The sequence below is a fragment of the Prunus mume genome, linkage group LG7 (genome assembly GCF_029339155.1).
Source record: "Prunus mume cultivar Tortuosa linkage group LG7, ASM2933915v1, whole genome shotgun sequence".
NCBI lineage: Eukaryota > Viridiplantae > Streptophyta > Magnoliopsida > Rosales > Rosaceae > Prunus > Prunus mume.
Genome location: NC_142704.1, coordinates 11,938,396 through 11,965,376, shown reverse-complemented (window position 1 = coordinate 11,965,376; position 26,981 = coordinate 11,938,396). Strand labels below are relative to the sequence as shown.

The following is a 26,981-nucleotide window of genomic DNA, read 5'->3' as shown; positions in this document are numbered from 1 at the left end:
GCTGACATAATTATGTATACACAGAGAGAGAGAGAGAGAGAGAGAGGTTCATGACTTTTGCTTCATGCTTTATACTTGCAAGTCTCTCTTATGAATGAAACACTATAACATGTAGCTTCTTCATTCACTTTTGCACTATCACTGTGTGTACATATATAATACATTTGCAATTACAAAAGTTAAATTAATTCGTTGAAACAGGTCAAGAAAGTGAGGTGGCTAAGGCAGGCCGGGTGGGGGGCAGTTATAGTAGATTGCTTTTCATATACTTACAGAAGAATTCTTCCTCTTTGCAGTACCTGTACAACACTTTATAAACCTCGATTAAAAGTTTTGGAAATCGACTTGAAAAATAACTGTTAAAGCCCTCGGGAACTGGCCCCAGTATTTCCTGAATGTCTTGAGGAAGTTCCCGGTAATGGTTTAACTTGTTCCGTATGACACGCAATAAGTCACGAACACTATCAAACTTGTAACGCCTGTAGTGACCAATGTTATTGATAAATGCAGATTCCATCTTCTCATCCCACTTCCCATTTAAAGCAACTGCTGCAGTACCTTCTAATGCATTTAAGAGTTCCGATTCACTCTCCCTATCTTCCAATTCAACTCGATCACTAGCATCTCGAAGAAATGAAAGTCTAGTCTCAGAACTCCAGAAAAAAGGATGATGCAACACATCCATGGCTGTTGGCCTGGAAAATCAGTAATTCAGTGGGAATGAGCAATTAGAGCTAAAAGGTATCCTGATACACATGGCTGTATACGTCTGTGTGTTCATGTGTCTATGTGTGTGTGCGCGTGTGTCTAAGTAGGAGGGAGGGGGCCAGGCACTAGACATAAAGCTCTAGCTTTTAAGTTGACAGATAGTGAAAGAACCAATAAAAATTCTTATAAATTTGTATGGATGACAATAAAGAACTTTACCTCATATCAGGGTTGGGATCCAAGAGACGATTAAAAAGATCCACAGCTTCTGGTATAGTATCTACTAAGAACAGGTCTTTCTGGTCATTTACTATATTTACATCACGCTCGATACTATCACCATAAGGGTGTTTTCCCCCAGTGACACAGAAAAAGAGAAGACACCCTAAACTAAATAAATCCACTGCACGTGTTTGGCGCTGATGGCGAAGTTGCTCAGGTGCTTGCCATCCTGAGCTACCATAACCTGCAGTCAACAACAATAAAGAAAAATAATAGGATGTTTAGTTAGAGCACACAAACAAACCAGTAGGGGTAACAGATCAGTAAGAAAGTTGACCTACACCAGTAATAAAGTAAACAAAAGGCCTAGCAAATAAACATCAATAAATGGTTAACTCATTGGATCATGATTCCAGGTTGTTTTCAAACTCACCACATTTCGTCACCTAGACCTAAACCATAACAAGCACATGCTGCCTCAGAATTAATAAACATAATACTTCAAACAGTTCCAGATACTTACCAGTAGCATGCTGGGTTATGGAAGACCTGTCCCCTTGTAGGCGTTTGCTGATACCCATATCTGAAAGCTTGGCACGCAAAGACCTGCCTTTTATTATCAAAACATTCTGAGGCTTTAAGTCCCGATGTATAATTCCAAGTTCATGTAAATGTGCAAGCCCAGAAACCAGATCACTGCAAAAATAATGATCTTGTCAAATTCTCAAGTACCTTATTCAACTTTTTTCAAGATTTTGTTTTTTCTTCTATATTAATGAAATCGAATTTCTTGATAACGTATTAGGGAAATCAAATTTAAGATGTTCTTTGAAAAAATGGAAGCAACTAAACAATTCAATCCCTCACTTAAAACCCCACTTGAAGGGGAAACGAAATCAAGAATATACGTTTAGATAAGTCAAACATGAGTCCCCTTATATAAGTTTCCGACATAAAGGATGAAATATGAAACATTAAATCCATTGAAACGAATTGTTTCTATAACAAAGTTTTCTACAATCCTTTAAAAATGAATGGTTATTTTCACTCTAAAATTCCTATAAAACAAAGAAAGTGATTAGCTATCTTCAAGGTGATCCTGACAGAAGTAATCTTAATCCCAACAGGGTACCTGTCATATCACCTGCACTAAAAGTTACTAGTATGACTGCCCGAGTGCAAAATTAGAAACAGTGGTTAGCCCATAATTGCAAAACAGATTGTACGGGGAAAAAGAGAAGAAGAGAGAAGCTATTGGAAGGCATTAAACTAACCTCATTAATTTTAACAACTGGGGTGAAGGGTACCCATTCGCCTTCCACAATTCAATGCCCTTGTTATTTTCCATTATCGTATGCAATCGAACGGTATACTCAGTCAAAAATTGGGGTTCCTGATCCTTGGTGATTTGGCTTTGAATCGACTCAGAGTAAAAATAAATCAAATCATTTAAGCTACATATACAACGCTCCAAGGATAGATAAACGAAATCTTGATCATACTCCACCCCATACCAACGGACAATATTTGGATGCTGATCAGAGGCAATAAGATTCTGAACCTCTTTCAAAGCCACATCATGATGAGCCCGTACTAGACGTTTAACAGCTACTGGACGACCATCATAGGTTCCCTCAAGTACAATGGTACCATTACTTCCCTTAGCAATTTCATCGTTGAAAACAAGTAGCTTGCCAATTCTACGTCCCTCTATTTGACCATCAACATGATCAGTAAAGGTCAAGAGAAATTTGTCTTTGCTTCTTTGACTGTGTATAGATTCTTCTGATTCTCCAACCTTATATTCATGCAACACATTGCTCGTGTTTTTCCCATCAATGACATTCCTCTTATTGTTTCCCAATCGACGAGTTTTCTTCTTTTTTGGAACCCCTGTTTGCACTTTAGTTTCCTCAACCATCTCTTTCAGTTTACGCTGTTTTCCAAAGGTTACATAACGGCGTAAGACATAGACCATAATGGACAGAAGTGTGAGCACAAACAGAAAGAGAGATTGTAACTTCGTTACAGCTTCGGCCATTCTGCTTGTGGCATTCATTTGACCAACACCTCTAACATGGGTACCCAAGATGCCAGGGTCCTCAGTTTCACGATATGTGGCAAGAATTCCTCTGCCCTCATCACTGTAAGGAGGCAGAGGAATCTCTCGAACAGTCGCAGGAAGATTATCATGAAGCCCATGCTCGATGGCCAGACTGCCTCCAGGATGTCTATCAGTTCGTCTGGCTAATACAGAAAGAGATTCTGTCAATCTAGGATCGCGAGTTAGGAGGATAATAGTCTTCATTTGATACGGCAATGTTGAATCTGAATCCCTGCTGTGCTTTAAAGCAAGCTCTTTTCCAGTATTAGAAACTTGGGGATAAGAATCAAATGCAGCAAATGTCACATTCCATACAACCTTGCCCGAAGAATGATGTGTGATTTCATAATCTGTTCTCACGATAGAAAGGGGCTGCTCAACAGTTTCCAAGCCCTTGGAACCAGACTCTACCAACTCGTCAGCATCCTTCACTTTTGGAGACACATCACTTTTAGTTCTCCGAACTACTAACTTGGAAGGAGTATCAGCTGAATTATATATATGAATTGGTTTTCCGGTCTGGGCAACAACTTGGAACACAGTGGTCCTCCTTGATCCCAACGTGACTCCCCCATCCTTTGACCAAATCGGAGTGCGTCCGATATATTCTTCAATAGTCGATGACAATTTCTGGCATAAGATGAACCATAACAGAATAAACAATGCAACCCCAATAAAGATATCATTACAACACAGACATCAGTTATGTAAAACCATCCAGTTCACCGACCATGAATGATACCCACATTATCTTAACACAGACTGAGATCAAAAAAATAAAATGATGACCGAAATCCTCAAAATAGACATTGAACATCCACTACATGCAGAACAGGCACATTCTAATACATTAAAAATAAGAATTGTAAACACAAGCATCACATCAAAATAAGGCTAAAAAGTAAGCTGCCATACCTCTTTTCCTTTGCTGGTATGGCTATAGAGCGCCCCGTCTTCACCAACATCAATGAAAAAGTAATCATCACTCGTAATCTTGTTAAAATAATTGACATCCTGATATGAAGTATAAATTGGGGCACCAGACGGGACGTCCCACTGAATCTCCCCCGTCGTAGTGTTCACCATATATATCGTCCCATCTAGTGTAACCAGCAGAGCTACATCATTTCCGCTGTATCAAATTTCACAATTCAAAAACAAAGAGTGAACTTTATGAGTTTGAATTCAATAAATATCGAAAAGTTAAGCGAAAAATTCAGACTTGAGCTTACAGTTTGGGCCAAAGAGAATTGAAGAGGTTGGAACTCCAGGAATATGGATTGGAGAGGGAGGTCTCTGAGCTCTCTGAGCCTGCAGTGATGGCTGAAGGACTGGACAAACATTCAATTAGCGGAGCAAATAGAAGAAGGAAAAACAAAGATCGTCGCATCTCTGAGATCCAAATACACCAATAGATTCGGAAATCTAGGAATTGGGAATTTAGGGTTTTGGGCTGATTGGTTAATCAGTCGAAATCTGGAATTTTGGACAGACAGCCGGGAGGCAATTTTAGTCCGTTACCAATTTGATGTTTGGGGCGTCTACACGTTTTTGTGACTTCAAATATTTTCTGTCCCTTTCTGTTAAAAAAAAATATATATTTTCTGTCCCTCTATTTTTATTTTTATTATTATTAAACTTTCATGGAAACGAATTTTCGTATAAGCTTATCTAAAAGTGATGTGGCCATTTATCAATTAAACGAACGGAAATGGAGAATTTCAGTTATGCTCCTTGAAGTTTGGACTAATTACACTCAAAACCCATATGTTTTACTTTCACACTTACATCCCTGTTTTTAACATTTGTGAACTATGATTAACAGTCAAAGAGCTAGATTGTCATTTGACTGCAAATGCTAAATATAAAACAAATCGGGGACCTAACTTAAGACACTGTCATGGTCTTCGATTTATTCATAGAGGGCTAAGATATAATTTGAGAATCTCTAAGTATTGTGTTTGATTGAGAAAAAAATATTTAGAATCAAACTCAATGAGTCATATAAGTCATAGAAATTCACATAAGAGATTTAATATGAATTTTATATCATATTAATGTAATTAAAAAGTACATAAAAAATAGAGAAAGATCGTATTGCATTGTAGTTGCAATTTGTCTTTTTGGTACTTTAATTTAGGTAGCCAAGACATACCGCTACCACCACTCATAACTTGTAGAAGGCTTAGAAGTCCTGAGTTTATATTGCATGTTTGTTAACAAGACAAGGGCGAATCTACACTTGCGCTGGAGTGGGCTCTAGCCCAGTGCTGATTTTTTTTTTTGCAGGCTTAGTGGTATAAGCCAAATTTAGGTAAAGTAAATAATAGTCTAGTCTTCTATTTAAAATAGGCCCAGTTCTGTATGTAGAAATAAGCCCACTCTTGAAGCATATAGGAAATAGTAAACATGCAATGCATAACTTATATAAATTTGATTAGAAACAAACATCAGAATTTTTCTTCTAGCCACCCAAAATGTCATATTTGAACCTTTAGAGCCTAGAAGAAATAGCTCTCCCCCTCTAAAAAAAAAAAATGTACCAACCTATCTTCAGTGGGTTCTTCAATCTTGGTAAGTTTTTCTCTTTTTTTCATATTCAATTTCAAATTTTAATTGTTATTGTTAGTTTTTATGATTTAGGGCTTGGATTGAAAACTTTTGGGGATTGTTATATATGTTTTATTTTTGCAACTTGAATTATTATTAGCATATATGATTTTTGGTGTCTAGTATTTCTTGTTATAATATCATGTCACATGATGATAATAGACCGGCAAGGAGAGCAAAAACTATTTATTCATTCTTCAAAAAAAAGTGGTAATGATAACAAGAATACACCTTCTGCATCTGATGTTGATATTTCAATTCTTGAGGAACTTACTCAACTTGGATTTCAAGTAGTTGAACAATGTGTTTGATTTGATATTTATTTATATTTTGTACTTCTTTGTGTTATTTGCTCGTAATGTGGCTTTATTTGATTTATAAAGTTTTATTTACATTTTTGTTTCAAGAGAAAAAAGACTTATAATATATCTCTTGTAAAAAACAAAATTTAGCATATCCCTATAAAAATTCCCGAGTCCATCATTGTTTGTTCATATGATATTTCCTAAAATCAATGGTTTCCTTGATCGGGATGAGAGTTGGGGAGATTAAGTAAATTGATTGTTGGGAGGATGGGTTGTTGGGACGTGGGAGGGAGTAGATTGAAGTGAAAAAGCTAGAGGTTAGTTTAATTGTCTGTGTTTTTTGCCAATAAGAACAAAAATGAGTGTTGTTTGACTATTATTCATACTATGAAAATCATCAACCCGCCCCAAGTTTACGGCCTTAGCCCATATGGATTTGGGTTGTACTGGTGTTGGACCACTAATCGGGGTTGAGATGGACTCATGCCAAATTTGACTTATATATTGCATTTGTTTTTATAATTCTTTTTACAACTTCGTTTAAATCTTTTTTACAATTATGTATATACAAATAAGATTTATTATTTGTTGAAAAAAGAGGCCAATAACTTTATTTAAAGTACATTTAAATAGCAAATGACTAAATTATTGTTTGGATTTTAGAAATTGAAACTTGAAAAACATTAAAGAAAACATTAAATTTTAATATATATTATTAGAGAAAAGAAATAGATTTGAATTTAAAATATAAATATAATAATATTATGTATTATTTTTCTCTAAAATAAATATATTTAATAAATGGGCTTTAAACAGGCCCGCCTAGCTTATTGGGCCTAATTGCCTTGTTCTAGCCCACACAAAGATACCGGTCGTGTTGGGCCTTACTTAAACCGGCCGTGCTCGGGCTGGCCCAGACCGTTTGACACCTCTAACTCAGTGTGTGGGGTGCCCTTACTAACCCGAGGGAATAAGGAGTGCTTAATAATTGTTTAAACTAGGGGTGCCATTTTAGACCAAAAAATCACAAAAATCAACCGATAATTTACCATAATGGAACCGCAATCGCGGGAAACCGAACCGCATTTGCGGTTGCGGTATTTGATTTTCAAAACTTGCGATTACCGCAAACCGCGACTATATTTATAAATAAATAAAAATTGCATTTTGTATATAGCATTGGTGCTCAAACAACACAACGGGGTCCTTCGAATCCACTCACCACCATCAACACTTGAGTTTGTAATTTTAATTTGTAATATTGGTGCATTGCATTTTCCCTTTAGTTTGTAACTTTAATTAACTTTGAATTGGATTTTTCCTTTGGGTTGTAACTTTACTTCATTTTGCATTGCATTTTCTTTTTGGTTTGTAACTTTAAAGGATTTGGAATTAGAATGCTTGAGAAGTTGAGGCTGTGAATGCTTGAGAAGTTTAACTTTAATTGGAATGCTTGGAATTGTAACTTTAATTTTCTTTAGGTTGTGAATGCTTGAGAAGTTGAGGTTGTGAATTTATTTATTTGGGTTGTGAATTTATATTTTTGGGTTAAAGTATGCTTGAAATCAAAATGCTTCAAAAGAATCATCAAAATTAGGCCTAAAATGTAGAAGATTAGATTTTTATAAAACAAAAAGAACTTGCGGATTTAAACCGCTAATTCACAAGATATATCGCTTTTGCGTTTCAAAAATCATCATACCGCAAATAGTCGGTCGGTTTGCGGTTTGGGCAAAAATTCGAGGTTACCGAACAGCAATCACCCCTAGTTTAAACTACTCTAATGTACGCGAGAGGAGGATTGAAAGATATCAAAATAAGGTTGGAAGATGCAAACGATAATTTAAACTACTCTAATTTATGCTGGAGGAGGATTGAAAGATATCGAAGTACAATTTGAAACATCCTTATTATAGAAAATGGTGTTGTTCACCCGTTTTGCGTTTACTCCTGTGGTGGAAGGGCAAAGTTCCCCACTGCCTTGTGAACCATTGACTGGTCAACAAGTCAGCTTTCTTTGGTGTGCGAGCGTGTCATTGCTAGCAATGAAGATTCTAGCAGACTTAGTTTAGAATGGATAACTTGCGCCCCAAGTTACTGATTTCTGCAAACAAACGATTGTGAATTTGGGTGAGGAATATCTCCAAAGTAAGTTCTTTTCTTGCCTCAGACTGGTGAGGACTTTAACAATTTATCTCAGTATAAAGAGGTTATTCTGACTGAATGGTTGATGGAATTTAAGCTGTCTTAGGCATAACTGCCTTTTACAAAACTATAAACATAAATATCCAAGCTAGAAAGATGAAAGGACAGCTGAAACTCCATTTCTGCCTGGATAGGAGGTTTTGATCCGCTAGACTGGAAATATCTAGGCTGGATGGATCTAACAACTTCAATGTAGATCGATACCAAAGGTTAATTTTGGCAGAGCTTTAATACACTTGAGCTTTTGTGAGGCTTCTAAGTGGCGAATCTGCTTCTTCAATCTGTAAGGCGTATGGCTATTCTCAAGGACTTCAGTGGGCTAGAGACTGTATTGTAAAATTTGTTGAGGTTTTCATGTTTGGGAAAAGCTCAAACTCTACCTGTCTTGGTTTTTTTGCTGAACCAAATTTGTAACGAGAGAAATCTCGTTTTGAATGACTTATTTTCTAAGTCTAAACCTTGTGAATTCTGATCTAAAGCTGGTTTTCACTTGGAATTCAAGTGAGTTTCTGATTGATTTTGAGTTGTTTGTTTGATTGATGACTTGAGTATTGGATTGATTGTGTTGTTGCCCTGTTCACTCCTTCTTGTATTTATAAGAGATGTTATCTGGAGTAGGGTAATTCTTTTAAATAATGGGCGGCAATTTTCTTTAAAAGGATCTTTCATTTTTATTGTAAAGAAAAGAGGGTTTGATCAATTTCTGGTAGATAAGCTCTCAATAATCAGTTCTTAAGATCACTTCTCTGTTTTTCTTGAAAAAGAACCTAACCTCTCTTTAATTCCAACCGCCTGTGAAAACCGTGATGGTTAGTCTAATTCTCGTTTTGAACAGGTCCCTGTTTTCCTGTTTATCTTTCTCTGAGATTGTGTTTGCTTATCTCTTTGGGAAAATCACCTTCTGAATAGAAGAAATATCTCTAAATATATTCATATGTAAGGGGATTTGATCTTTCAGAATTTCAGAGATGTCCTTTCCCAGTTTTGCCAGCTACTGACCTTCTCTAATCATCTATGTAATGACTGGTTTTGTTGCCTTTTCCAAATATGATAAAAGGGTGTCACGTGGTTTTCTGAAAAGAAATGGGTCTTTTCTTTTATCAAAATCGTGCTGGGTTTATTTTTGTCTGGAGTCCGAAGGTGACTTTTCTTTTGAGGCCCAATTTTTGCTTGTCTGTTTTGATAGGTCTTGGGCTAGCCCTTTCTGGATTTTGGGCTTCTGTCCCGTTTTTTTTCAAAGACAAAACTATTTGAGTTTTGTGGTTTTATTCTGGGCCTCCTTTGTTAATCTAGGCGTGTCAATTTTAGGCCCAAACAGGTGTATGAGTTGTTTTAGGGTTTTAGTTATTTTGGGGTTGGTTTTGGTTTTTAATTTCATATAGTTATGTTAAATTAATTGTCCGGTTGCTAAGCACTCCACATTTGCTTACTCTTGCTCTTGCAGCGAACGTTGGTTGGTCCATTGATGTTCATAGTGTTTCTTTAACCCTAAAACCCTAGACGCGCTGAGCGTCCTAATGGTTTATTATTATTATTATTATTTTTTAAAATTTATTTCATGCACTTTGTCAACAAATTTTTTATTAAGCCAACTTTCTTAATGGAAGCAAATTGAGGTTAATTAAAATCCTATGGTGTAAACATCCCAAGCAAGCCAGTATATATGGTTTAAAAAGAAGATACTCTCTCTCTGATGAGAATCATTTAGAGGGTAATCTTAATATATAATTTATTTGCTTTTGTTCCCGTTCCTCAGTTGTGATTAGAATATAAGCATTTGCTGAAAACAAATACTGCTAAAGCCAAAAAGATTAGTCTATGCTTCATAGACTTTGCACTCCTCGTCAGCCGGGTTTGTCTTGCAGAAATCCTCCAACGGGTCTCCGCTTCCCGCTTGTGACGTGCCTGGCCACTTGCTTGCAACCAAATGTGCCAAGTCCACAACCCTTTGGCTGCCAAAAATAATAATCCACAGAAAGATCAAGACACAGTGGAGCTTGAATATATAGTGAATAGTTTTAGACTAACATTCCATGCAACGGTAATTTTGTTCAATGAAAAACTCTTTCTAGATTTATAACGAGTGGACTCACCTGTATCCCCATTCGTTGTCGTACCAGGCAACCACCTTGACCATATCATCACCCATGACCATGGTCAAGGAGGAGTCTATGGTGGAGGAAACATCGGTGCACCTGAAGTCTACCGACACAAGAGGAACGTCACAGACTGCTAATATGCCCTGCAGTGGTCCCTCGGCTGCCTTTCTGAAGGCTGCATTGACATCTTCTGCTGAAATACCTTTCTTCTCAACATTAATCACAAGGTCAACCACTGATACATTAGGTGTTGGCACACGGAGGGCAATTCCGTTGAGCTTTCCTTTGAGTTGAGGCAGCACCAGAGACACAGCCTTGGCTGCACCAGTGCTTGTGGGAACTATGTTGAGTGCTGCAGCTCTGGCTCTCCTTAAGTCCCGGTGTGAAGCATCCAAGAGCCTCTGCACATGCATGCACAGTACGCCATAAACAATTTATACTTGCTTTTGAATGCCTCCATAGGTATTACTCATTACAACTTTTCCTTTGTCAGGACATCAAAATGTCAATCCTTGAGTGCATTTTGATTGTAAGGCAAGAACAAAATCTATATGCAGAGGAGAATGAAGGTGCCATTGATTACCTGGTCTCCGGTGTAGGAGTGAGTAGTTGTCATGGTTCCCTTGACAATGCCTGCAAGTTTTCATGACAAACAAAGAATTAGTCCTCGAAGGTGTGCCGTTTTGATTCATGCTGAAAATACGAACGAATGTTTACCAAATTCTTCATCCAAGACCTTTACAAAAGGAGCCAGGCAATTTGTGGTGCAAGAAGCATTGCTGCAAAACACACAAATACAAATTTTATACCTCTAGAATATTTAGTCAATTTACTCAAGCACAGTCATAATTGTTATGGGTTTTTCCCTATCTCGCTAATCGATTTGAGAATACTGACCTGACAATGTTGGCAACCTCATGGGAATAGTCTTGTTCATTCACCCCAACAACATAGGTAGGAATGTCAGCACCTTTTGCTGGAGCTGTAATGATAACTTTCTTGGCACCAGCTTGGATGTGTTTACCAGCACCAGGGCCATCAACAAAGACTCCTGTGCCCTGTAGGTTATCCAATTATGTTGTATAATAAGGTACCATTTACAATATTATCCAAGGCTCCAAACTAATTAAAGATTGCAGTTCTTTTGTAATAGATATCCGGCATCCTTATTCTTGATATTCTAGTCTGAGCACAGGAATCGGTTACCTCGATAACAATGTCAATGCCAAGGTCAGCCCAAGGAAGCTTCAGGGGATCCCTGTTAGAGACAACCTGGACAGGCTTGCCATCAACGCTGATGGTCTCGTTGTCCACGATTTTAACGTCTGCTTTGAAAATACCCAGCATTGAGTCATATTTCAGCAAGTGTGAAGCCTGTATTTGAGATTAAATTAAATTTTAATGTAATATAATTTTACCAATATGATTCTCCGAAAGCATGTTAAATTAAGCTATATATATTAATTCTCATAAGTTCCCTTACATTCTTGACACCACCACTGTCATTGACAACAATGACATCGAGAGGTGAGTCCTTCCGGCCATGCCAGCATCGGAGGAAGTTCCTGCCAATACGACCAAATCCGTTGATTGCCACCTTCAATTTGGCCACTGTTTCTCCCTTAACAGGAGCTGGTCCGGTAGTCTGCTATGCATTAAACAAAACAAAAGTTATGAGTACGAAATTAATATAGCAGAAAATTCACCCCAATAACATAGCGTTGATCAACATTAGCACTTTCGTATATTTTGGTCATTGTGGATTGTCCAGCAAAGAATTTTCTGGATATATAATCTCAGGATAAATTTACGTGCTATAGTAAGCAAGCATGGCATATATAGCACTTGTGGATTTGTAATGTATCACTACACCTTATTGAATTCAAAAAAAATTTCAGGTGCTCAAAATATGAATTCAGGTTTAGTGAACAATCTAATATCTGTTCAGTCAAACACATATGTTGCCTAATGAAATGAAAAAAATGGGAAGATAAAACCTTGGGAGTAAGTTGTGCAGCCACAGCATCAAAGAAGGATGTCTCTCTACCATTGCTTGCATAGGTCACACATGAACTGGATCTTAGACCTGAAAATTCACCAACTTCCAGCCTCTGCACAGCCAAAAAGAGTAAGCAAATTATATCAAACTGGGAAGCTAATAAAAGCATGACGCCGTGAACATAGAGAGAGAGAGAGAGAGAGAGAGAGAGAGAGAGAGAGAGAGAGAGACCTTGGAGAAGCATTGAGCGGGAAAAGAGTGCGAGGACTTGGAGGGCAGCCTGGTGTTGGCTGGGATTCTTGTAGAGGCTAGAGCTGCGTGTGAGGCCATGGCTGCAACTAAAGCTAAGGGACTGACTTTGCCACTATATATATACACAGTTACATTCGTGCCTTTAGTAATCTGAACATTCCCTTGTTTTAAAATATGGTTGAAATTGAATTAAAGGAACTTGTGGTTATAGCATGGTACATGAAGATATAGGAGATAAGATCATGTCTATTTGCAAGGCTTTCAAAATATGAACCGCAGGTTATTCCCCAACTTGTTTTCCTAGAATGCCCTTCCAATCTACTTTGGTTAAGAGAGCAAAACAGCAACTCTCAAGGCTTGAAGATCTCAACCACAAATAATGGATACTGAATTCAGCATCACTCAGGTCCCGCTGTTTTGTAATTCCTTTTTAAATATATATATATATAATATATATTATTTATTATAGGCCGTACTAGCAAATGCAGACAGCAAAAAACAGCTTTAAAAAAAAAAAAAATTCCTACATTCGTCATCATCCAAATATTAGCAATTTTGGGACCAGAGGGTACAATTACATTGACCAAAACTAGGAGCTCCCACATAGAAGAACAAAACTACACTGATTATTGGGCAAATACTGAAACACTGAAATACATGACAGATTCTGATGGGAGCTTCTCATATGACAGCTTCAACTTCATCTGAGCTCACAGGTACTTCATTTGGATCATCTTCCGATCGGAGCTGGCCAGAAACATCATCTATAGCAGAGTTCAGCTGCGCTATCTTCTCAGCCAGTACCTTTCGTGTTTTCTGTGGTGCAAATAAGGCATAATTGATTTTTCCAGTAAACATCAAATAAAGAAAATAGAATATTATGGGATTAGAATCACAACGGTCTCTCTCTATAGCAAACATTAACCAAGCATTTTGGCAAACAATGATTAGTGAAAAAATATTTGATAGAAACTGAAACGAAGTGGACAACATAGCAATAACAACAAAATAGCACTTCAGCATCTCCAACAATGCTGAACATATGAAAAGAAAAAAAAAACTAAAAGACAGAAAACCAGCAAGGGAGCTTTCTCACCTCCAAAGCTTTGTCCTCATCATATATGAACTTGGGCAGTTTTCTCATTAGATCCTTCCGGTCAGCTCCAGCCAGTGCTTTACTGATCTGTTGATGAAAAAAAATTCTCAGTCAGAAAAATGCTTTTTATTTTTGGGCTTAATGCAAGAGGCCATCAAGTAAACTCTGTAGCCCACAAACTGCAACATTTACAAATCAAAGAACCCAACCACGGCAAATTTGTGAGGTACAGAGTATAGACTTGCATAAATTTCAAAGTAGGTAACTCGTTAGTCTTAAAATATACACATTTCAACAATTGGTAATAATTGATTGATGAATAACATAGATATAAAGTAGCACAATACAAGATAAAACAATCATAATCGATGAGTGGAAACCTGAGGTGCATATACAGCACCCAGTGTGCCAACTATAAGTCCTCCCAAAACAAAGCCACTGATGAAGATGCTTGAACTGTTTGACCTACCTCCATCACTGTAATTACACAAGCAGACTGTCATTAGAATATCATTGAAAGGTAAACATGTGATAAACTGAAAATGACATACTAAAATACAAAATTGAATTTCAAAAGACAGTATCATATCTACAATATTGCTAGATCGTGAAAGCACCACCAATGACAGCTGGGGAAATGAAATGAAAATATTACTATTCATTATTGAACAAAGTACCTTATGATGAGCAAATGAAATTAAACAGAGCATTGTGCCCTAGAGGAGGATACAATGAGATATAATAATACTCTGATATCATTATTTCAAGTTTGTCACCTTTATATCCTTTATCATAAATTTCGAAATAGAAGAGCTTCTAATTCTCTCTCATGTCTTATTCTTTCACCTCAGGATTAGGAGACAAATATCATGAAAATATCTTCTCAAATTGTTTTACCATCATGAGAAACATGCATGTGTCCTATCAATTAGGCAAAATGAAATTGAAGTGAGTTGACTACATTCCTTGATTTCTATATTGTTGGATGAACTAGTTGAGCTACATCGAGTATACGTATTCCTTCTGCAAACAAATATTGAATCCCAGGAAACATGGAAAGTAGAAAAGTTTTATTAATAACTAATTGTTACCTTAATGCAGTCATGACTCCAAGTATGTGTGAGGTCAATGTTTTATATAAATAGCCAGGACATTATATGGATATGGGGAAGATATCAAACATAAATAGGAAAACTGAGATCTTGAAGAATCAACAAGCCACCAGGCAGTGGTAATATTAAGAATTATTTCCCTTCTTTTTATATCGTCTTACTGGAAACAAAATTTAGTCTCAACCAATTCCCAGATTTATATGTATTGCTGATTTAACAGTTTGAGAAACAATAATTAAAATATTCAAATGTATAATAGACATACACATTTTGTCCGAAAAATATACAAATCCCACACTACAGAACTCTAATGAGAAACTCGTACTCAAAGAAAATAAATCAGCAGCTACCATGCATTTTGCATTATACAACTAGCATGTCCAGATCACAAACAAGAACCCAAAACACACCATCAGAATCAGGATTATAATGCAAGGACAAACAGAATACCTATATCCAGCCTGAACTGTGAAGGACCTCTTGGAGGTAGATAGCTGAGCTTTCCCAATATGCTTTGAATTGAGTGACAAGTTTATAGGGGCCACACTCCCAAGATATTGTTGTGATGGTTTCAGAGGAGACCCTGGTGAAGAATTTCAGAGGAACAGAAAAAGCAACATTATTCGAAATCCAGCACATAAACAGAAACTAAGTGCAGCAATAAACTCATTGCTGATATGGAAAATGCCACAAGAACGTTCAGTGAATTCTGATACTAACCACTTAGTTAATGGGAAAATAATGTATACATATATATAACCCTTACATCAGCTATGGATCTTTGGAATAAACTCCACTATCATTTGCAGATGGTTAGCTATTTCAGTGTAATCCCAGGGTGTAAAATCTCACTTAGAGAAACCTAACCTAAGCCTAGCCTCACAAATATAAGTTCCTGGGTCTCTACAGCTATTGCCAATTTGTTTCAGATTCGATGACCTAGCTTTAACAACAACAAAAAATGCAGAAAAAATAGCCTTAAATTTACATAAAATTACACAGTAATTTAATAGGAGCTCGGGAAAGCTGCATAGAAACAAGGCATTTTCTCCTGGCTTGCAAGTTGCAAGGCAATACTAACTTGGGAAATATAAGATTGCTTTCTGTTCTTATTTCGGGCTCAAACACGAACTCTAAAAGAACATAAAAGTCATCTGCGAATCCTAGTTTGTAAGTGTGAGAGGTTCCATATCATATACAGACATCCAAAATGAAATCATTGACAGCCTGTTTACATATTTCATCTTTCATTTAAAGCAAAAAAGTTAAGTAACCATCAAATTGAAATGCAAGAACACTTGCAAGCAAGAACATTACTTATTAATTCAATAACTAAGATCAAGAAAAATATATAAAAAATTTAGCTGAGAATCCAACAAACGCAGTTTGATTAGATCACGCGGGAATTACCAGACGAGAGCTGGACATGAGGATTAGTAGTCAAAGCCAGCGAATTGATAATAGCAGTCATGGTTTGCAGTTTGCAGTCCGTAACGTCGCACCCGCAGCACACCAACAACAAAGAGGGTGGAAATGAGCGTTAAGACTGTTGGGAGTTGAAGAAAAGTTTTATGGGTTCGATAATATCGATGCTTTTGTTTGTTTGATATCTCAAAGTTTTGATTCAGAATTATTAATTATCGGGAAAGAAAGATAAAAGAAAGAGACGGAGACGGGCTCTGCCGCTCTGGATCTCTGTATTTCACTTCAAAACAATGGCTGGAGGCCCACATATTAATGTTGTTAGCAGTCCAAAATTGTGCTAACAGACTTCTCAAAAGGAGCTTCTAGAACTCTTTTTTTCTTTTCAATTTTGATATTAAGAGATATTTTATTTTAATTTAATCTAAACTACGGAAATGGGGATTCGAACTCGGGTACAAGCGGGCTAAGTGAGCTGCAATGGTTGGGTTCTAACAGAGAGACAAGAAGGGGAGGACACGGACAGAGATCTGAAAACCCAAATTGACCCAAGTTACTGAATTCCTCTCACGCTCTGCATGCTCGATGTGCCATTTTCATAGGATAAAATGCTTTGTTAATTGAAACTTACCGTATTTTTATAATGAGATTTATTTTTATTGTACAAGGAAGAAAAAGGGACGGAGAATTCAAATCTCATAGACAACATTCGTTAAATAAAACCGCAAAAATGTTGTGCTTGGTGCAATGTGAAGTTCTAGAATACGGTGCCAGTTTGATGCATTTCTCCTTTGGTCCTTTCTTCTTGTATCTTTCCTTTGTGTTTACTCTTTCCTATTTCGGGCATTAACAGAAATATTATTTACTAATGATATATTATCTGTCACATACAAAACATGAGGAAAGCAAAGTGTCATTTCAAGCAAGGGAATATAATTGATTAAGAAAATGTCATTTGCCGAGTGTATGATGAGCATGCATTTGAAAGAATTCTGGCAATTGTTCTACTGCAGCCTTGAAGCATTTACAGATGCAGTGATATTTCAAAGCCAGATCAAATACACGAATTGTACATGCCCTTCGATATCAAGAGGATCTTAGAGCCTCAGCCTCCGTGAAACCTGTGAAAAATTGTTTTCTTCATACATACGTCTTACACAGTGAAACCTATGAAAAAACCAAATAATCAAATTAGAAACTAAGGCAAGTTTTAAAGAATATAGCATGGGAGGAGAGTAAGAGAGAATGAAAGGTCGCAAAATTTCTGCACCTTAAGATGCTACGGAGAGTTTGGATTCTGTTCCTTGGTCTTCGCCAACTTTGCTTGTATAAGTTTGTCCAAGATGGCAGGCTCTAAAGGAATTGGGTCAAGACAACGCTCTGCGGCTGCAACAATTACCTGCTCAATAAAAGATGCCCAAACCAATTATTTTTTCCTGAAATTCCAAAACTCTTAACATAGGTTCTGGCAAAGGACCCACTAATGTAGTGGTTTGGAGCAATTGCTCCTCTAGGCAAGGTCTTGGGTTCAATTCTTAACATCTGTATAATGTGTGTGAGTTTAGTATACTATCACCCCTCTCAATAGGAAAGGTCTTAAAAAAACATAAGTTTTGAATCATGAACAATGGAACACCTTCCCTTTCCCTCACCTCTTGAAAGGAGTCCTTAAAAGGTTTAGAGAGGGAGAGAGAGGTTTCCAACATTACCAATTCAAAAGAGAAGGCAATATACAGATACAACACAAGCGGAGCAGCTACACAAACTTAGAGGTTTCCAACATTAACAATTCAAAAGAAAAGGCAATATACAGATATGAACTCAAGCAGAGCAGCTATACAAAGTTAGAGTCCAGGATGCAGAGCTTAGACGGTTTTCTCAATACCTCATCCAGCAGAAAGTCAACGGCAGCCTCATCTTCTGCCATTTCCTTTAAAGGAGTCCTCAAGAACTGAATATCCAACTGAATTTGCTGGAATCCACTTCGATTAAATGTTTGGAGTCTGACAAATTCTTGCAAGCTTTTAAGGCAAAGTTTTACCAAGGTTGTTACCACAGACTCCTGCAATTTGCAAGCAGACACAGTTCATGTTGTTCCTAAACCAGCACCAATATTTGTTTGAGCAAAAAGTACTTCAATACCTGTGTAAACTCAACTTTCGTAAAAATTTCAACTTTTTGCTTAAACAGTTTTGCTAGATGGGTTTCCAACAGCTGGCTCCTGGCCCTTTGGGTGTTTGACCGACTCAATTTCTCCTCTCGTAATGGATTGCTCCGTGATGAGGCAGTGCTTCCATTGCTATCAGCCCGTCGGTGTCTACGAATCCCTTCAGGTAAAATCTGCTTAACTTCACTTCGAATTACTTCCAACTAACACAAGAAAGACAGGAAAGTTTATGCAATCTGACAACATTAAATAGATTTAAGAAACCAAGCACCAAACAATTTTCCCCTCAACTTTACTGTTATTCCAAGAGATAACAATATATGGGGGAGCATAAAAAAAAAGTACTTACCTCTTGAAGAAATAAATCAACAAACATATGAACTTCCCGGGGTTCCTTGTGCTGCAAAAAAGTAAAAATCAAAAGTATTTACATTGGTAGGTAAATTTATTTTGGGGAACTTAAAAATTTGGGAATAAGGAATTGGAATCGGATCAACTACTCCCCCTAAGTTGATCTGATTCCGTGTTTAGGGTATTTGATTACAGATTTTACCATGCACAATTCTTTATCCCGTACGTGTAAGTAAATGCAGGGGAAGGAATTGGAATCAGTCCAATACCCACAGATTCGAAGAAGGAATTGGAATCATTCTGATACCCATTACTGATAAGTAAACATGCCATTAATGGTGTAGTCCACATGCTAACTACTTCCTATTATTGAAATATTGCCCTACAACAAGCTTACCTTGACCCAATTTGGGGTGGTAAACCTCTTCTTTAATAGAACTGATATCCGCTGGGTTCTCATATTTATATACTGAAAAGAGAAGATCAAAACATTACTTGTTAACAAATGAATGTATAAGTAACGGATAAAAGTGGTTTAATCATAGTAGCCCATGGAATAAAATGCATTTGAATAACCTAAAATTCAGAATTCAGAAATTTTTTAATTCATACAATGTGCAGAAACTTTTCACCAGCTGAGTGGAAAATCCGACAAATTTCTCCAGGAACAAAAGCAGGTCCATATTCATAGCCCCTGGCACCACCACCAGAAAAGGAAGTAGCTATTTCCTGACAATTAGAAGATGAAACTTCAATGCAAGCCCTGAGGATATGGAGGAAAATATAACTACAGTATTGACACTTTTTTTAGCATGAAACATAATTCTTATAGTTGGCTGCTTGCCTCAGTGATTCTCGGGATAGCATTTTGTTCAATGAAAATAGAAACTTGGGCCAGCACAAGGACAAGCCCAGCCAGAACTTTGTCATCTTGTATTCCCTCTGTCAAACCCTGATCTTGAGTGGCCGAACTATTCTTGCCAGAAAGCAAGAGAAAGTGGCCATCAAGTGCCCTGAAGAAGTCTTGAAATCCTTCTTGGACCCAATCAATAATCAAGTCTTTCAGTTTAACTAGTAGGCCCAAATTATCATCTAGAAGTTGGCGGAAGTCCTGAAACAAATGATAGAATGAAGAGATGAGCATCAATTTGTCCCTCTTTTGATGAGTAAGAAATCATGCACTTGTAAAGGGGTTAATATGCCAACAGCAATAGGGGGAAAAAAATTAAAGAAATGAGAAGTTTGAAATCAACAATGTATGTAGAGTTTTTTCTTGGATACTGTAGGAAGACTTAAAACAAAAAATGGCCAAATTGTTTAGACCCATATTCCGAAAACGGAAAAAAAAAATGTATCAGCTGCATTTATGTAGTCAACCCCGCATATATCCAAATATAAGTTCCAGGAAGCATGTGTAAAACACACAAGCACATAGCCACCATTCAAACAAACATGGGCTCCAACTTTATGAGTATATATGGAGGGAACAGTTCCATCAATTATCGGTATATTAAGACATGAGAGAGATGAAGCTGTAGATTTATGCAATGCAAGCATAGTTTAAGTGCAGTAACATAGACTACATGGTATCTCATACAGTACCAGTAACACATCCATGCTGCCTTGGAGCACTGCCTTTTTGCCACCCTCCAGAGCAACTTGCAAGGAATACTCTTCTCCTTTATCCTTCTGTCTAGTGTGGGCTTTTGTGAGGGCATCTGCCAGTTCAAACAAATTCAGCTCAAATTGTGTCACCAGAACAAAAAAATAAAACTCGCAAGAGAGAGAGAGAGTGTGGGTGTGTGTGTGATCCTCAGTTGTTAAAGGTCAAATGACAATATTTCCAAATCTGTGACCAGGTTAACGTACACCATTCCAAGCCTATCAAGTTATTCTCCTCTACAAGATTCGTCCATTGAACATTATACTCTTGTTGTTTACAATGGGTCAACTGCTTTATCAATTTAATTTCAAATCTTTTCATTTTTTCCATTTTCAGTTGATTTGACTAGCAAGTCTAAAATGGTATGAGTCAAAAATCTGAAAAGGAGCAGGAACAATACGGATTTAACAGAAAATATGGCCTTAAATAGGGCCAAATGTTGGCCAAAAAGTATCCATGTCTCTGACCCCAACAAGTTGAGATTAGGGCTTAAGAGTAGAAAGAATTTATGAAGAAAAATAACTTTGAACTGCAAGAAATGAATAACCTGAAATACTGCTTAGCAGATGAGAGAATTTGTTGCTAACATACAGTTTCACAGCAACCCGAGCAGGCTGCAACGACATAGATTACCTTCTACGCTTAGAACCATTCTTCAACCCAAAAAACTAAGAATCTACTTTCAGTTCTTGAGAGTTTGGAAGAAATGCTGCAAACAGTATTATAAAAAAAAAAAATTTGAAATTTATTTAAGGGAGACCTCCAGAGAATAGTCGGAGAGAGCAGCCTCATGTAACACATCATCCATCAGAAGTACATCTCTCCATATAATCCCTGCATGGAAAAAGGGTTTTGGTTAAGCATTTCAAGAGAAGATTTTCAGGTTTAAATTGACAAGGAACTGACATCAAATTTAAAACAGGAAGGGTCTGATTCTTTTTCTTTCCTGCAAACATTAAACAGTTTAATCTTACATGACATCTAAACGGACAATAATGGGTGGAAAGGTGAAAATTGCCTCTTAAATGCTAACAATTAGGAAGACCCAAGTGAAAGACTAGCTTAGTAGCAGCATAGCAAAGCTAGCCCAAAGGTTCTGTTAGAAAAACATTGATACACAAAGCTCACTGCCAAATGTGGCCGCTTTTGTCAGTTCCCTGAAGGCAGTCTTCTGGTAGTCACCGGAAACCTTCACATTTGTTGCATAGTAGATACAAGTATAAAAAGATTCATCTACAAGAGAATCTTTTTTCCTTTTAATTAAGTAAAAGTTAATTGGATTTTCAAAACGATGGGTAAAAGGCATTATAGTGCAAAAAGGGTATCAAAATAGAGAAAGCACAGATCATGTCAATGGAACTTCTTAGGATAAAACAACAATTACACACGTTCTTACAATATGAAGATGCCCAAACACATACTTAAATAGACCAAAAGCTGAAGAGTTGACGGATACTTAAGAGTTAAAATTTCCATTTTCCATAGGTGGGGTAGACGTAGACCAATGTTAAGGATGGTGTGTGTGATAACACATTGTTAATACTTACGAAGAACACCTAGTAGGTTTGCCGACCAAACTTGTGTCTTTATGTATTGCTCAGTGGTTTCAAAGTGCCTAGAGAAACAAACATCAAGTACACTCCATGAGAAAATTGCTACCATACAACAAGGTATCTCAATTAACAAAAAGATATGCCCCCTTACCTGTTAACCAAGTCGTGTGCAAGTTTGGTTAGTTGCATTTCCGAATCAGGAAATATTACACGATAAGCACGGATAGCCTCCGCAAACTCACAAACAGAAGTCTAAATTTTGTGTGAATAAGTCAGGGATTCATTAGTGCAGTTATGAGTTACAGATATATAAGAGAAAGAGGGAATATGTAACCATGAGCGGGGAGTAATCATGAAGCACAAGGGGAAAAGCACTTGAATGCCCATTTAAGTTTAATAAAAACTTTCAGTACAATACAGGTACCATGTTCTTCTAAACTTAACTTATTGCTCTTTCACTTTATCCAAATATCTTTAAAAGTTTGAAGCACTCTCCAGCAAGGAAAAACGAATCTTTTAAGATATTACTTAGTTGTAACCAAAACCAACCAGTCTCCAGAGAACTTGATTTACCAATCTAAAAGACTGATTATAAATTGACTTAAATCACCCTAATGCATAAGTTAATCAAAAAAATTTCTAAAGATGCTCCTCCATAATGATTTTTTAAGGTTCCTTTTCAGTTCAAGCCGTCATACACTACTTGCCAAAGATGATAACCAAAATGATGTCCAATGTAAATAAGTACTCACCTCATGTGCAGTAGCAGGAACTGTGTCAGTAGAAGTATCATTAGAATCCACTGAAGCATTACCTATATCTTCTATCTTAAGCTGAAGGCCGGCAACAGATTGTTCCAACTTCTCAAGCAGTTTCACCTTTAAGCTGTCCACCTGCCAAAAGGTCGGCAATATGTCATCAAATGCACATCAATGTAATACAAAATACTTGAAAACTTATTGGAATTTCCTTTTTAATGTATTTGCTTTGTTAAGATTCCACTAGTCAATAAAAAGCAGTATGCATCTATGCCTCAATTACTACAAAACTTACAATGATTAGGATGCAAATAACAACAAAAATAAGAGAATAACCTCATTTTCAAATGTCTACCCATTTCATTTTGAGCAATATGTTCACACCATTACTAACAATCAAATATTGAATACTCTTTCTTTGGTTAGAGCCACAACTTGTTAATAATCTGAACTGACAAACTTATATAAATAAATAAATAAAAAGTTCAGTACAAACTGGGAAATCCAATTGCTTAAGAAGCACAGCAGCCTCAGCTCTTGCTTGTATAGATTCAGAATCCGAGAACAGCTTTCCCTGAAGACAATAATATGAAAAATCATAAGATACGTTTCATAACAAACCTAGATAAAGTTACAGTCAGTAAATTTTTCAGCATGGAATTGTGATTTTAAACACTTGGCTTTTCTAAAAATCTGATGGGCTACAGATCAAGATAAAGATGTCAAAAATTTTCTGCACTACATTAATGCTGATAAAAGTCACACATCAGAAGGTGAATGTCCATTCTTCTGTGAAAGTATGCTTAAGATAGTACTGTAATAGACCCCAGAAACACAAGTAACGGATAATAAGTAATAACTTTGACAGACAGTGAAAATGTTGTCCCTTGATTCATAACTATTACTTATTGTCTTATAGGATCCAGCAAGAACATCTCAATCACAAGACTCACACCAAGCCCATGCACTCGAAGAGCTTTTTAGGTCGACCCATGCATCACATTACTGAAACATTGTATTCATCCAAAGCAAATGCTACCCAAACATTTCAACCAGAACCCTTTCACTAAAATAAATTATCAACCACAAAGGGTAATACCGGACTGTTACATAGTACATATAGAATGTTGGACATATAGCAAACCTAAAGCTAATCCTACATCTGAGATATAGGCATAATACCTAACATACTGCATAATTAATTAAGATTAAGAATTTCAAATAGTGATGGTACTACTTCCACAAGAAAACTACCTCTAACACCAATCTATGTATTAATGCAAATGCAGGACTATGTTGTGTGCACCTAAACACATAAACTAAGACAGCATCCAACACAGTGGCACTAACTCAACTGCAGAAACTTAACAAGAACCCACCAAAGAAAAATTGCAAGGCAAGTAAGGAAAAGACATCTAATGGCTCCTGGTTAGGCATGGGTCGAAAGAAAAACCAGCCTGATCATAGTATAAAATGAAATGAAAATAGGAAGAAAAAGATAAACCTGCAAATTCTTAATAATTATGGTCACTGCTTCTTCAGATGCTCGCTTACAATCCTGAAACGACGAGTCTCCATATGCCTAATAATAAAGAGTCCAACCAAAAAGAAACAAGACAATTGAAAACAAATTCCACAAAGTGAAAATTAGTCCCACGTGCAAAAGATCATAGGAGAAAGAAATTACCTTAAAAATTGGCATTGCTCCAGTATAGAACTTGACCGCATCAGCATATGCTTCTGATTTAATACACTTTCCAAGTCTAGCAGGTAGATCATATATGAACTGCCTTTCCATGGAAAATGAAATTTACGTCACTGCCAGACACACTTAAAACCCTTAGCATCATAAGACCATAAATATATACCGCTTCAAACCTGAACTTTACGAAGAAGGTTGCGTGTGCGATGCAACTTTTCTATGTGTTCTCTCTTCTCAAATAGAGAAGTGTTGACTCCATCACTCCTACATTGCACAGACATTATCTGCAATGATTGCACTGTGAATGTAAGCCATTTGGATGAAAACACAGTTTCTTTCCTTTACCCTCCTTTCTTCCCTATATTTACTTTCAAATGAAAACACAGTTTCCGCAAGACCTGGGTAAAAAAGGAAAAAAAATTGGATGTACCTTCTCAAGGAGCTGTTCCATATTTGCCTCCATGCTAACAATATTACTTTTCATCCTGTTGGAAAAAAATAACAATAAAATTGTTAACGCCAAAACATTATAAGAGACTTTTGGTTATGTTTTCTAGAAGCTGATACACAACAAGCAAAAATAGATAAATGATATGGTAGTAGCAGAGATTTAGCCAATCATGCAAACACAGACAAATAAGTAAAAGTAAAAACTTACTGTTTAATTGTATCTGTCGCGCTAATAAACTTGTTGTAGTTCTCATATACTAACATTTGTAAGTCAGTGTCAAGATTCTTTATCTCAGCAGCCATTTCAACATGTTTCTGTAGAAGCCCTTCCAAATTTGACTTGTGTACCTACATAGTTCATACAACTGATAATTATGATTCAAAGTTCAATTTCTGCCTCATCTTCAATAACAAAATTTAATCCATTATGATTATTGAAATTACGAATATCATAACTCATGGTATCTCATATAATTAATTATCCATCATACATTCCATCAAGTAAATGGATCCAAGTATGCAACCATGTTATCTGAGAAAGGAGTAGATTACTGTATGACATCTGTGTTCATATAAAGTCCACTAGCCTGATTCTAAACCAAATGCCCATTTCCATTTGTGCTATAAGAAAAAACAGTTTCTTTCCTTTGCCCATGTTCCCAGCTCAGCACTAGACCTCTGCTTCTTAATCGCAAGTAATACCTCTTTTTAACTCTACAAATATTAGCTACAAACATGAAGAATCTTCCAAACCATCTGTCTCTAACAGAGCTACAAACATCAAATTCTTCGCATAACACTAAATCTGCCCTAATTATCAGTCATTTGGTAACCCAGTAAAGTTTGTTTGAAAATTAAATAAACAAATAAGTGAATCCTCCATTTGCAAAACATAAGGGAGTGAGAAATAAGAGATCGTACCAGGAGATGCATGTACTGGTCGGGATCGAATGAGGTGGTGTTAATGGCGTCGAGAGTGGCGTACTTGGATGAGGAACTAGTGTCTGGGGAGGACATTGAAGGATCTAGGGAGTAGAAGCTCGATAGCAGATCCCTCATTCTTTTCGCCTTGTCGTCCAGTGGCACATCGTCCACCTCCATTCTTAATTTTTCTTCTTCTTCACTATCTGAACGGATTCGACTCCGGCTAGAATAGAAAGAAAGAGGAAGACGACGAGAGAAAGAGCGAGACAAAGACACAGGGAAGAAAAGAGGAACACGACGAGAGATAGAAAGCGAGACAGAGACACAGAGAAGAAAGGAGACGAGAGACAGCGAGAGAGGAGAAGAACTGAAGAAATAAAACGCAGAAAAGAAGGCGTTTGAAAAAAAAAAAAACAGAGGGGATTAATTACATTTTTTGTCACTGAGTTTGGCTCAAAATCAAATTTGGTGCCTAATTTCAATTTTCCTGATTTTGTACTGTAGTTACAGGAGTTAAGAGCATCCACAATCATCCACTATAAAACTATTTTAAGAGTTATTTGTAAAATTTCAATTCCAACCATACTTCTTAATTTAGGAAATTATAAATGCTTTTTTTTTTTTTTAGTTTAACATAAATGCTTCCTCTTCATATAAAATAATAATATTAAATAAATATTTAAAACAGCATTTAATTACAAGTGTTCATGGTGGAATAGGCTGCGTCGTTAGTGGTCGATACCGGCAACACAGCAGTATGTTGTTTTCTCCATTTTTCCTTCTTTGTGTTGCTTGCAGAAGCTTTTGTTTTTTTGTTTTTGTTTTTTTTGACAGAGAGGAAAATGGCCCTCGGGTACCTAGAGAAATTTTTGCCGACATGCAGTTCGTCGTATTCTTCATAGTGGGGCCTCTCACCATAGTGATTTGAGGGTTTCATATGAAACCGATGATAGAATTAATGAATTGGGGGGGGGGGATACGGATTTCCCTTAATTTGGATTCGAGAGCATCGCATTAAGCATATCTCAAATCTCTCAATAAAAACACCAATTTGTGGGAGCAATTTTCGTTCTACAGGAATATTCATTTAAGATTTCGTCTTCACACATTTCTGTGGACAATTAATCTTCACACATTTCTGTGGGACAATTAATCTTAGGCAGTCCTTCCACCATGTTCTTCTCATGTGGGGTTTTCAAGCCTTTGAAACTCAAATGACCATAACGAAGATGCCACAACCATGTTGGATCTTGCACTCTTGTCGAGAGACACTTCTGGG

General features: G+C 36.8%; 4 protein-coding genes across 4 annotated transcripts; all 4 read right to left on the bottom strand.

Annotated features, from left to right (window-relative positions):
- Positions 1 to 88: 88 nt before the first annotated feature.
- Positions 89 to 4,602, bottom strand: IRE1-1 (inositol requiring 1-1). Its single transcript, XM_008239734.2, has 6 exons — positions 4,267 to 4,602; positions 3,950 to 4,166; positions 2,205 to 3,664; positions 1,454 to 1,626; positions 928 to 1,174; positions 89 to 695 (listed from the first exon to the last, which is right to left on the bottom strand). Exons 1-6 carry the CDS (start codon positions 4,422 to 4,424, stop codon positions 245 to 247), a joined length of 2,706 nt encoding a protein of 901 aa, XP_008237956.2. The 5' UTR covers positions 4,425 to 4,602; the 3' UTR covers positions 89 to 244.
- A 5,255-nt stretch (positions 4,603 to 9,857) lies between these two features.
- GAPB (glyceraldehyde-3-phosphate dehydrogenase B subunit) lies at positions 9,858 to 12,644 on the bottom strand. The gene is made up of 9 exons (XM_008239733.3): positions 12,484 to 12,644; positions 12,251 to 12,364; positions 11,737 to 11,898; positions 11,460 to 11,627; positions 11,151 to 11,311; positions 10,971 to 11,032; positions 10,837 to 10,886; positions 10,248 to 10,654; positions 9,858 to 10,106 (listed from the first exon to the last, which is right to left on the bottom strand). Exons 1-9 carry the CDS (start codon positions 12,580 to 12,582, stop codon positions 9,971 to 9,973), a joined length of 1,359 nt encoding a protein of 452 aa, XP_008237955.2. The 5' UTR covers positions 12,583 to 12,644; the 3' UTR covers positions 9,858 to 9,970.
- Positions 12,645 to 13,007: 363 nt separating this feature from the next.
- Positions 13,008 to 16,338, bottom strand: LOC103336746 (uncharacterized). Its single transcript, XM_008239845.2, has 5 exons — positions 16,123 to 16,338; positions 15,163 to 15,295; positions 13,981 to 14,077; positions 13,601 to 13,687; positions 13,008 to 13,320 (listed from the first exon to the last, which is right to left on the bottom strand). The coding sequence occupies exons 1-5, from the start codon at positions 16,181 to 16,183 to the stop codon at positions 13,186 to 13,188; spliced, it is 513 nt and encodes a 170-aa protein (XP_008238067.2). The 5' UTR covers positions 16,184 to 16,338; the 3' UTR covers positions 13,008 to 13,185.
- Positions 16,339 to 17,050: 712 nt separating this feature from the next.
- LOC103336650 (Vps51/Vps67 family (components of vesicular transport) protein) lies at positions 17,051 to 26,092 on the bottom strand. Its single transcript, XM_008239732.3, has 21 exons — positions 25,700 to 26,092; positions 24,987 to 25,126; positions 24,759 to 24,813; positions 24,505 to 24,612; positions 24,314 to 24,412; positions 24,131 to 24,208; positions 23,123 to 23,200; positions 22,621 to 22,761; positions 22,020 to 22,120; positions 21,863 to 21,930; positions 21,076 to 21,149; positions 20,863 to 20,929; positions 20,255 to 20,370; positions 19,497 to 19,763; positions 19,265 to 19,381; positions 19,050 to 19,121; positions 18,651 to 18,701; positions 18,277 to 18,504; positions 18,020 to 18,196; positions 17,405 to 17,533; positions 17,051 to 17,301 (listed from the first exon to the last, which is right to left on the bottom strand). The coding sequence occupies exons 1-20, from the start codon at positions 25,877 to 25,879 to the stop codon at positions 17,414 to 17,416; spliced, it is 2,337 nt and encodes a 778-aa protein (XP_008237954.2). The 5' UTR covers positions 25,880 to 26,092; the 3' UTR covers positions 17,051 to 17,301; positions 17,405 to 17,413.
- Positions 26,093 to 26,981: the final 889 nt, after the last annotated feature.